The sequence below is a fragment of the Galeopterus variegatus genome, unplaced genomic scaffold (assembly GCF_000696425.1).
Source record: "Galeopterus variegatus unplaced genomic scaffold, G_variegatus-3.0.2 Scaffold1151, whole genome shotgun sequence".
Classification (NCBI taxonomy): Eukaryota; Metazoa; Chordata; class Mammalia; order Dermoptera; family Cynocephalidae; genus Galeopterus; species Galeopterus variegatus.
In genome coordinates this window covers 243,359-255,448 of record NW_007727262.1, presented here as the reverse complement: position 1 = coordinate 255,448, position 12,090 = coordinate 243,359, and the positions used below count along the sequence as shown (strand labels likewise).

At 46.7% G+C, this 12,090-nt stretch overlaps 1 protein-coding gene across 1 annotated transcript in view; it reads left to right on the top strand.

The window, feature by feature from the left end:
- GABBR2 (gamma-aminobutyric acid (GABA) B receptor, 2) overlaps positions 1–12,090 on the top strand; it is a 299,076-nt gene that overhangs the window by 171,937 nt on the left and 115,049 nt on the right. Inside the window, exon 8 of the mRNA XM_008575182.1 lies at positions 11,099–11,159. Within this exon, the coding sequence (XP_008573404.1) occupies positions 11,099–11,159 (61 nt within the window). The remainder of the gene's footprint in view (positions 1–11,098; positions 11,160–12,090) is intronic.

Below are 12,090 nucleotides of genomic sequence, written 5' to 3'. Positions count from 1 at the left end.
CTGGGAGCTTCTAGAAGACAAGGACTTTGGCTTAGTCATTGCAGCTCCCCAGGGTCTGTCATGCTGTGTCCCAGAGTAAGCATTCAACAAACACAATATGTGGCTGGTTGCCCCCTCATTTTACCAGTGAGGAAACTGAGGCCCAGAGAGGGGAAGGAACATAATTATGGGCACACAGGAAGTTGGAGACAGAACTGGGGCTAGAACCCTGAACTGCGCACTCTCAGCCCCAAACTCTTTCTGCTTTAATTGTAAGAAGAGTCTCAGCCAACATCATTCAGCCCATGCTACACAGGTCCCCAGTGCCCAACAGCCTCACGGGGGCATCTTGATCTCCCAACCCATGATAACCAGCTCCTCTTCTTGGGCTACTCTGAGTCTCCTCACACTGTGGAGCTAACTGAGCATCTGCTCTTGGCCAGTGTCCCTTCTCTTTCCCTTTCCTTCCCCTTTGCAGCTCTTCCTGAGGGATCCTGCTCCAGTGCCCTTCAAAACGGGGAACCCAGTCCATTTAACTCAGCTCAACGCCATTAACAAGCTGTCCTGAATCCTGCTCTTTCCTGGGTCTTGAAGAGGGAAGAGAGCCCTCCTGCCCTCACAAGGCGACTACAATGTGCAGTTCAGGGTGTGCAGGAAGGGCCAAGGCACCCCTGAGGAGCGGGCAGGGCTGGCAGCATCACCAGTGCCCAGGAGGACCTGAGTGGAGAAGGCCATATCAACTGGGCCTGACTGATGGGGCTGTGCTTGGAGGACCGAGTCCCCATCACACCACGTGATAGACAGAGAGAGGGAGCCCAGCCAGGAAAACAGAAGCCACACTAGGCATTTCAAACAGAGGGGATTTAATATGGGGAGTTGTTCACTAGGTGGAAGGAGTATAAAAGGAACACTGAGGCAGGCCAGAGATCCCACCTGCAGAAAGAAAGTTACCACCTCCTAGGCTAGAAGAATGAAAGGAAAGAGGTGAGCTTTCCAGAACCTACGAGCTCAGAGGAGAAGCCCCACATGGCAAGTGTCAGATGTCTGAGGATGGGCCACTGCCCAACAGCTGCTGGCCCCTCCAAGGGGGTGTGGCAGGGCTGGTGCTGGCAGTGCAGAGGGAAGCTGGAGGCAGGGCCATGGCAGGACAGAAAAATGGGATTCCGTCGTCCTTCTTCCCTTTGCTGCCCTTCCACACTCCCTCAGAGGCTCCAGTGGGCAGAAGCTTGCAGGAAGGGAGTCTGGGAGATGTGACCTGAAGAGCCCAGCCCCAGCATAACAGAGCAGAGCTCTCCAACTGTTCCCACCTGACTTGAAGCCTCCTCCCCCATTTCTTATCCAGGTAAAAACTAAGCATTTTGCATTCATATTCCTAATATGGAAGCCATGTGGTTATGGTTACTGGTGTGCTGGGGCCGGCTCCTTCAGGTTCCAGAGAGAGCTGAGAGCTAAGAGCTAGTTGTTAAGTTATCAGGAATTTGTGAACCATTTATAGGATATTGATAGCTTAGAATCCACCATGCTGTGAGTATTTACACCATGGAAATTGGCAAACACTACAAATCAGAGCTTCCCCCCCCCCAAAGAGCTAGTTATTAAACATTTACTAACACATCTTTGACTACCCACCTTCCCTCCTCCTCTGCCTGCCCCTCCCCTACTCCCACCCCATCACCTAGCCCAAGGCTAGTCCCCTGCAAAGAGCTCATTTTCGGATCAAAGACTGGCTCTTGCAAAGGGGAGGCAGGATAGCTCCTTATTAGGAGCATGAGCTTTGCATCTGGGGTGAGTCCAGTTTTCCTGGCTACTAATTATGTGACCCCAGGCAAATTCCTGACCTCTCAGACCCTCAGTTCCTCATCGGTACAATGGAGATAATAATACATATTTCATCCTATCGAGATTGTTGTTGAGAATTTATTAATAAAGGAAAAGCCCAGGGGAAAAAAATCTTAGATAATATACACAAATGTTTCAGCAGAGCTAAAAATAGCTTGAAGAATATTATCTCTGCATGTTTTTCAGGGGGCACCCTGAGGACAGGGATGAGAAGAGACTTGACCCAGGTTGCTTTCCTAGAAAATGGCCAAATTCAGCCTGAATCTATGTCTTCTGACTCCTTGTTTATTGCTCTTTTCATTATTCAAAGTTGAGGGAGAAATGTGCTTATGTTGGCACAGATCTTTGGCTCTCACTCAGAAAAACTCTAAGCTGTCAGTAAAATTAATCTATTTCAAGAGGGAGTATTATTTTCTTGGTGATGATGTTGCTATTTTTGCCTGCAAAAATATGCCTCCTCATAACATCTTTTCAAAAAAAAGAGGTTTTAGTAAAGTTTTCTTATTAGTAAAATAATACCTGTTCATGATAGAATATGGGAAAGTACTGAAAAGTCAAAAGAAGGAAAAACCATAATCACACAATCCAGGGCCAACCAGTGTGAACATTTTTACTTGGTGGGAGTAATTTTTACATCATGCGAACATGTTATATATGTATTTTTATCCTGCCTTTTTTACTTCCATCATTCATTATTGTATTAGTTAGGATAAATAGCACTAGCTGCCATGACAGAGCTGTCTCAGAATCTTAGTGGGTTAACACAGTAAAAATTCATTTCTCTCTCATGCAAAGTCCAGAGTGGCTGCTTCTGGTTGGCACACAGCCCTTCCACATGCTCCTCATGAATCCAGACTGCTCTGTCTCATATGCCCACTGTTCCTTGGGCCTCAGAGTTCTCTGACAGATCCTGTGGATCTGGTTGGCAGATGGGGGAAATGAGCGTGAAGGATCTCGTGAGAGGTTTACATGGGCCAGACCTGGAAGACCATATGTTACTTCTACTTACATTCCATTGGCCAGAACTGTCACATGGCCACTCCTAACTATCAAGGAGGCTGGAAGACGTAGTCCAGCCATGTTCCCAGAAGGAAAAGGAAATGAATTTGGTGAACAACTAGCCAGTGTCTGGCACAATCAGAATGTCACTTTTTTCTAATCTTTTATAACTTTTAAAATATACTGTTCAAGTCTATATAACTTAGATCAAATCACCCCAGATTAAAACCCTTTGGTGGCTGCCTTTGCATTCAAAATTAAGCCCAGCACCTCTGACACAGCCTGTAAGGTTCTGCATGACCTTGCACCTGTCCACCTCGCCAGTGACATTCCTTGTTCAGCTCCTCCTCAGTTTCCACCTTCGGCTTTGCTGGCATTGTTGCAGGTCCTCTGATTTCCCAATCCCTTTCCTGCCTCAGGACCTTTGTACTTGCAAGTCCCTCTTCCCAGGATGCTGTCCCTTTCACTCTTAGCCCAGCTAACTCCTTCAGGTTTCAATGCTAATGCCATCTCACCAGAAAGGCCCTCTTTGACCCCCATTTAAATTAGGGTCCTCTTGTAGTTCTCTCTCATAAAACCCTGTTCTTCTGCTTCGTAGCACTTCTTAGAGTGTATAATTCTATATCTATCCATGTGTTCATTGTTTAATGTCTGTCTCTCCCACCAGACTGTAAGCTCCAAGCAATCTAGGACTATGTTGGTTCTGCTCACTCTTTGGTCTGGTGCCTGCCTGGCACGTGCCTGGTGCATCAGAGGCTCCCACAGTACTAGTTGATGGAATGCATGTATCCTAATATTCTGTCATGTGTCTGTGTCATAATTTATTTCGCTATTCCCCTATTTCATGGACATTTCATTCACATCTGATATTTTGCTACTATAAATAAGCCTGACTGTTACATAATAACTGGAAGGAAAGAGAGGGAGTTGGTCCATCTCTCCTGAGCCACCCACTCAGCCATCTCCTCTGGGTCCCGCATTCCTCTCCAATGCACTCAGCCCTACCTTAGGGCCAACACTTGCTTTGTGGATGGTCACTACCTGGACCCTGTGGACCATCTGATTATGGTTCCTCAGAAGGATGCCCCCCCATCCTTCCTCCACATCAGCAGAAGGTGGCCATTGGGCAGGCCGCACTTCCCATCCTGCCCTCCTCCTGATTCCCTGCAAACCTATTGCTCAGGCTCTGTGAGTACATCAAACATTCCTGAAGGCTTGGGTCTAGCAAAAAAAAAATTTTCAGTGTAAGAAAATATTTTAAACAGTATGCAAAATATGGCCTCTTCTATAGCCTGAGGGGACATGCACAAAAAAAGAATATTTTTTACCTTTGCAGAACATGTGGGTGGATGTACCCAATTCTTTGTGTTTTTTTTCCCCCTCTTTTAAGTCCTGTAGTCCCTGTGCAAACAGTTGGTACCTTCGTCTTCAAGCCTTCATGATGCAGATCTTACCCTTTATGGAAAACCTGACCAGTGAGCTATCCCTAATGTTTTCTCAAAGTCTGCATTATTCTCTTGGGACCAATGCTGTCTTGGGTGGAGGGTTGGCAGCAGAAGTCCAAGATGGGCTTAGATCATCCACATAGACAGCTGCCCCCTCCAGCATAGCTGACTGGGCTCCCCCATGGCCCTTCATCTTCCATCTACTTAGAGATTTTCCTGCCACTGTGATGTGTCAGGGCAGATCTTTTCCCCACAGCTCAAATCAAACACTAAGATGAGCACGCATGCTCATACCTCCCAGAGGCAAACATGACAGCCTGGAGACAAGCGTGCAGTCTAGAGTCATAATAAGGAGGAAAATCCTTCCCTAAATGCACCGTGATCTTCAGAGACTGCGTCCATCCATGAGTCCACAGCTCTGTGTTAGGCTGAACCAGGCAAGTCTTCACCCCGACTAGCTTCCGGCTCCAGCATGGGTGTTGCCTGCAAACCTCACAGAAGCATCAAAGCTCCCACATTCCTGCCTCTCAGACCCTACACCAGACCTTGTTACAGGCCGGGCATCCCTGCCCTCCTCTGTGAAATTGAAAGACAGACAAATAAAAAAAGAAAAAAAGCCCCAACACAGAGCTTGACCCATAAGACTCATAAACTGTTGTTCAGTGAATTTTACTCATGCTTAGTAGTAAAACATTAAAGATGAGTAATGAAACCGAGAATTAATTTTTCTAAGAGGGGGCTGGTGAATCCTACTGACTCCTGGAAAACTTAGTGTACATTTTACTCCCCACTGACTTTTCTGGGGATTCTGAACTGACATCAGATGGGATTTTGATTGACTGATGTCAGATTAACTGGAGGGGTTACGGTAAGAGTCACCCTTTATTGTGCTCCAACCCAGGTTATCCCTCCCCACAACTGTCTTCTTTAATTCTCACATAGTCCTGAGAAGTAGGTGTCATTCTTACTGTTCAGATAGAAGACTAGTGCTCAGAAACATTCAATGACTGTTCAAGTTCACATTGGTGGCAATAGTTTCTCTTACCTGGCGAATGCCGAAACTTCATTTTTTTCCTGTATATTATCCTATACATTCTGAAGATTCCTCTGAAAAAGGAAATGCAACTTTACTGCTCTCAGATAAACCCAAACTGTTAGTTTGGGTTGACTTTTATGAAGTTATTTGGAAAATAGAATAATTTAATCAGGCCCCCTTGCCTTAGGTCAGGTTGGGGGTGGTGCGGCACATTCTTTGTAAGCAAGTGGTGTGTGGGTGGAGTTAGTGTGCATGCACAGTACCTCCACATGGCTGGTGACCGCCTTGGGCAGCTGCTGCACACATAGCCATGCTCTCCAACCAAGGCTCCAAGGACCTTTTGGCCAGTTACCTAGCTCGTAGACCTGCATGTGCGGCATCTGGTGACCCAGCCTGGCATGTGAGGGGTCTGGGGACCCAGCCTAGCATGTGAATGGTTTGTGACCCAGTCTGTGAATGGGCTTGAGTGGTCTGTGAGCTTCAGACCCAGTCCTAGCTCAACAGTTGGCCCAGTTGGCAGGATTATGGGCAGGTAAAATAGCTCAACAGAAGTAGACTGCTTTCTTTGACATTAGCAACCTCTCTTTCAGGGGGAAAAAATCCTTATCAATTATCCACTTGGGGTTTTACCTCCGTTTTTCTGTTTGTATTCCAAGCCTGCTTTGTGGTTATTCTTACAAATGCCTCAGAAGTTAGAACCCATTATCAATTGGCATCCGGTCAAGAAAAGAGAAGCCACTTCAGGCATTGCAGAGGGAGATTTAATACAGGGAACTGGTTACTACTTTGCTGGAAGAGATGCAGAAGCAAAAGAAGTAGGTGCTGTTATTAGAGATAAGTTTTTGCAGAAAATTGCCCGCCCCCTTGGGCAGGAAGAACAAAAAGGTAAACAGTGTTTCCATTCCTCCGAAATGCCTGTAGTGGTTTCTCTTTGCTTGATTTGATGCTGATTGATGGTGGATTCTAACTTCCGGGGAGTTTATAAGAATGCCCACAAAGCAGATTTGGAATACAAATAAAATGGTGGAGGTAAAGCCCAACCGCATTGGCCTCCCCGGCTTCTGTTGCTGCTGTTTCTGCTGCTTTGGGGACCCCACCTCTGGCCACTGAGCTGGCAGCCACAAGCCCCTGCACAGTGACAGCGTAGAAATGCAGGAGCTGCTGTCCCCACAGACTCCTGCAGTCACTCCTGGCTCCTACTGCTGCAACCAAAGCAGAAAAAAAATAGCTTTTCCCTCATGCATACTTTCTAATCTACCATGACTGCCTCTCATTAGCAGAACCTAAATGGAAACCAGCTGGCAGGGGGTTCTGGGAAATGTGGTTTCCAGGCTTCCAGCCCCTGCGACACAGAGGAGAATATAGAAGAATGAGTGTGAGCCGTGAGCCACCAGACAAATGTCAGCCGCCATTCTGGCTGCAGTGACCAAACCCCATTGCCTTGGAATTTAATTTGTCACATGGATCGGTCTCGAATGGGTGTAATAATTCCCAGTTACAGCCCTGGGATTGCACACGACAAAAGCTTAAGGAGAGTCACGGCATTTATACATACATATATATATATATATATATATATATATACAAGCTCATACATGAAGACTCCATGTGTGGGGAGAAAAGCAGCTCTTGTGGGAGAGAAACCAAAATGAATGCCGGCTCATGCCAGGCTTTTAGAAACCAAAGCCGGCCTGGCTGTCCTGGCTGAAGCAGCAGGGCACAGTGACGCTGAATCAGTCGATGGCTGCGTGTGCTTCACTGAGTCCACTGCCTCTTCTGTTCCCACCGCCTTATCACTCCAGCTCCTTCTGTTGCAAGAAAGAGATAGCCCAGTGACCTTTGATGCCGGGGTGTCTCAGCTCGGGTTACCGGGAAGACAGACTCTGAGACAAAGATTTGCACGTGGGAAGCTTATCAGGGCATGCTGTCAGGAACCAAAGCTGGAAGGCAGTCAGCGAGGCAGGACGGGGCAGAGGGACAAGTCGAAGTGGGACGCGGTTGCAGTAGCAGCCTCGCCGATCCCGTGGGAACTCTGGAACCCATGGTCCTTCACAGCTGCCCTGAACTGAGGCAAGGGAGCTAGAACTATGTACCTTCACGGTGACCGCTGGATGTTGGCCGCCCCTGGGAGGGGCATGACCTTGTTTGACACAGCTCTCTTTGGTTGCCTGGCAGTGGGGGACATGCGTGCCTCCATCCTGAAGGGGGCCTCCGGGCGGTGCAGCACAGCATCCCCCACGCAGGACAGGAGTGGAAAGCGACACGGGGACTGCTTGGCCGCGGTGCTGGACCACAGCTGCCGTGTGCTCCGAGCTGGTGGGAGAGAATCTGGCCACCACCCTAGCCTCCACCCCCGTCCTCTCACACTTGGGCTACTGGCTGCTGGAGACTCCGGACAGAGTCTCTGCTTCTAATGTTGCCACACTACTGTCACTCTCCATCCGACAGCCAGAGTGGTCCTCTCCAACCTTCGGTCAGATGGTAGGGCTGCATTGCTTTACCTCCCTACGCCCATGGCTGTTCATTGCCCTTAGCGCCACCTCCAGACCCTCCTCCTGGTGTCCAGGGTGAATGCGATCTGGCCCCTGCCTACCTGTCCGTCTCTCTTGACGCGCTCCGGCCACACTGGCCCTTTCTCTTCCTTGAACACTGCAAGCCCTTTCCCGCCTTAGCGTAGGGCTGCATTGCTTAACTTCCCTACGCCCATGGCTGTTCATTGCCCTTGGCGCCACCTCCAGACCCTCCTCCTGGTGTCCAGGGTGAATGCGATCTGGCCCCTGCCGACCTATCCGTCTCCCTTGCCGCGCTCCGGCCACACTGGCCCTTTCTCTTCCTTGAACACTGCAAGCCCTTTCCCGCCTTAGGCCCTTTGCCCTGGCTTTTCTCTCAGGCTGAAATGCCTCCTTCCGCCACGCAGGTCTCAGCTCTCACATCACCTCTTCAGCAGGGTGTTCCCCGACTCCCTAGTTACATCGGCTCCCCTCGCCTGGCCACCCCTTTTTATCATCTTCCAACACTCTTCACTGACTACAATTTCTTGTGCACTTACCAGCAAACTCGTTTGTCTGTCCCTTCCAGTCATATAAAGCTCTCCTATAGCAGAATCAGTACCTAGAAGAGTACTTGACATAGGGTAGGGAAATATTTGTGGAAGGTCGTGTGAGTCAACCACCTTCCAATATGGAGGATACCTACCGGGCAGGATTTCTTGAAAGTCACCTGATTGGCATGTGCCTTCCTCAGGCCCAGTCATAGCAAAGTTGCCTTGGCTGGGACAATGGTCTCCTGTCCAGTTGGCAATAACTGGGGTAGAGAGTTGGTTTCATCAGTCAAACTCAACAGATGCCATGGAAATGCCTTCAGGAAAGACTCACCTCACGCGTTTTCCTCAGAAGGGGGCTTCATGGAGCTTCGTGGCTGCACCTCTGGTGCAGACCCTCAGTACAGTCAGTTCCCCGTCTGTGTTGTCATCAGCACCTGGTTACCACAGTCACAGAAACCCTTCACTTTCTCTGATCAGCAGACAGAACACACAGTGGCTCGTGTAATTTGAGAATTCAGTCATTTGGGGGCTGATGTTTCTGAGAGGTGAGGACACCTTGGATAAGAGCCCAGTGGTTTACCCCTTTGCCAGCTAAAATCACATGAGAGTTGAAAATCTCTTCCCAAGGGTTGGAAAGCTTCCTGGTGATTAAAATCTTTTTATTTCAGCTCCCTGCTATTAAATAAGAATTACTATTTTCATTTACCGAGTGCCTGTTACATACCAGGAGCTGTGCTAGGTCCATCTTTCGGAGGTGTGCAGGGGCCTGCTGAGAGGGGACCAAACCCAGGTTTGTGAGACTGACGCTGGCCGCTGTCCACTGCGTGACCTGAGAAATTAAGGAGGTGGGAGGATTACTGCTAGTAAAAATAGCAATTGTTAGTAAAATAAAATGTGACAGGTCTTACTTCAAAGACGGCCTAATTAGTTTTGTTTAAAAAGTAAAGGTGAAAAAACCAAAAAAGCACAGGGAGGTTCTTTCTCACCTGCACCCCATGATCCATTCCAGTGTCATTCCATCCAAGCTCTGACTACTGTTCCATGCACTTTTTAATTTAACTAATAAACAAAAAAGCACAGGGAGGTTCTTTCTCACCTGCACCCCATGATCCACTCCAGTGTCATTCCATCCAAGCTCTGACTACTGTTCCATGCACTTTTTAATTTAACTAATAAAGATTCCACAGAATTTATCCGAATTTTAAATCTAGACGTCTTTGGCATCCTTCAAAGCTTGGCAGAAGATTGGTGAGTGCGATCTCCACCTCTGTCAAACAAACAAAAAAATCCCTCCTTGCAGACAATGTTTGCATCTTTTTCACTCAGGCAAAGTGGTCCATTTGCATAAAAGTGATCCTTTTGGAAGGAGTTTTGTGATTTTCAGTCATCCCTGGAAATAAAATCACAGCTCCTGTCTCACCTTACGTTGAAGTGTTTTCACGCTCCAGGGAATTGCTTACTGTCACCTGAATATAGAATTTGGTGGGCGTTAGTTTCAAACTGATACTACTCACAGCTGTCTTCAGGATTTCAAAAAGGTGTCAAAGTAGCCTTGGAAGGTGTTTCTCTCTTGTTCTGAGAAGAGGTGGAGTGATCCCTTTAGTTCTGAAAGTGCAGGGCCTCAGACATTGGGTTTCCACCTAAGGGAAGATGCTGCCTGGGGCTTTCTCACGAGAATTAAGTGGATCCAGAGTATTGTCTGTGCTATTGCCTGATGACACAGAGCATAGCTGCAAGAGAAATCAATGTACCTTTAAAACAATTTCTTTTCCTGATTTCACAAACGTGGAAAGGTAGGAAAGAATTTATTTCTGGATCAGAAGCAACTTGCTATCGTGAAATAGCACAGGCATTAAAATCAAACTTGCATTTGAATACAGTAGCCTTATTTACAATGACCTGCGTAAAGTGTATACCCTCCTTAATCTCAGTTTCTCGATCTGTAAAATGGGAATCATCTCCTTACCACTTAAGTTTGTCATAACATATGTCAATTTCCTTACATGGTTGCAAAATTTTCGGTGGACCATAAATTGGCAAGAAGGGATGACATTCCAATCTCTTTAAATTCTCAGTTTATTTAACCATGCATATGGAAGCCAGCAAGACAGATGCAGAAGATGACACTGTCTTTAGCCCCTGAGGTCCTTAATGAGGGGGACTCAGCTGCCTGTGACACTAGTCAGGTCTTGCTGGCTCAAAAAGCTTAATTTTGTGCTGCACCATAGCCCAGCTATAATTGGGGCTGACATCACCATTCAGGAAGAACTTACGAAAACACTCTCTGTCCTTAATAAGAAATACTAACAGACCTCCAGCACCCTTCTAGTCATCAAGCCTCAACAAAGCCCCACATCTTTATGGCTGGGGTACAGGGAACAGAGCCAGGGCCAGGCTCCAAGGGCCTCACCTCTGCCTCCATCTTTCCAGCACCCTAGATGACCTCGTCCTCATGAAAACACAGGACAAATGGGTGTTTAATAAATAGTCATGATGATAATGTCGATGCTCATCTCAGCTTTAATTCACATGCGTTAGTTCCATTATTTATTTTGTGCTCCTCAAACTAACCAGATAAAGTCATAATCAATTTAAAAACAATTAGTTCGATTTTGCATCTGTGATCCAATGGGAGTCTGTTTTTTCTCCAGTATTAACAATTGCATTGTACAATTAATGAATTTCAGTTGCAATCAGTCATGTTTGGGCTAATGTGGCATTTCTCTTTTGTTCCTGTTTGTTTTGTTTTGCTCGTAGGGTCAAGTTGTGTTCCGGAATGGAGAGAGGATGGGGACCATTAAATTCACTCAATTTCAAGGTAGGCTTTTTGATGCTTATTCTTTCTAGCTGATAAAATTTATATTCAGGGATGTTGTATTTATGCAACAAAAATACATCAAAAGAAATGAAAGTATGATGTTTTGGATAAAAGAAGGCAGAGTCAATAGAAAACACTTCTTTATGAAAATATTAGTTTCAACTTATGTGGAATATTTTTTCTCAACTGTATTACTTCTCGGGCCTTTTCTATCTTTCCACATGACTCTGAGAGGCTGATGAAACTATGGGGGCTGTGGGTTCAGTCAACTTCAGTACTCTAAGAAGCCTTGCATTGTTTCTGTTTTTGATTATAGAAACGTTCAAACAGACTCCAAAGTAGAGAGAACAGCAAAAGGAGCCCCCTGTACCCATCACCCAGCTCTGACCATTATCAGCATCTTGCCAATCTTGTTTCATCTTTACTTACCCCATTTCCCCCTTTTCTGTAGTGTTTTAAAGCAGCTCCTAGACATTATCTCATCTCAATCTATAAATGCTTCAGTATGCATTTCTACTAGATAAGGACTTTTTAAAACATGACCACAATACTGTTATTGCACCTAAAATATTTAACAATTTTTAATATCCTTTAGTTCCCAGTCTGTTGATCCTCTGATCATTTCAAAGACGTCTTTACAGATGGTTTGTTGCAGAATCCACACAAGGTCCACGCGTTGCATTTGCTTGATGTGCCTCTTTAGTGTCTTTTAATCTATTACAACCCCCCACTTTTTACAGATCATTTAGTTTTTTTTTTTGTTTGTTTGTCTTTTTGTCTTTTTCCGTGTCCGGCAACGGATCGCAACCCTCAGTGTTGCCCCCGTACCGGACCAGGACCGGCAACGGGATCGCAACCCTCGGCGTTGCCCCCATACCGGACCAGGACCGGCAACGGGATCGCAACCCTCGGCGTTGCCCCCCGCGCCTCG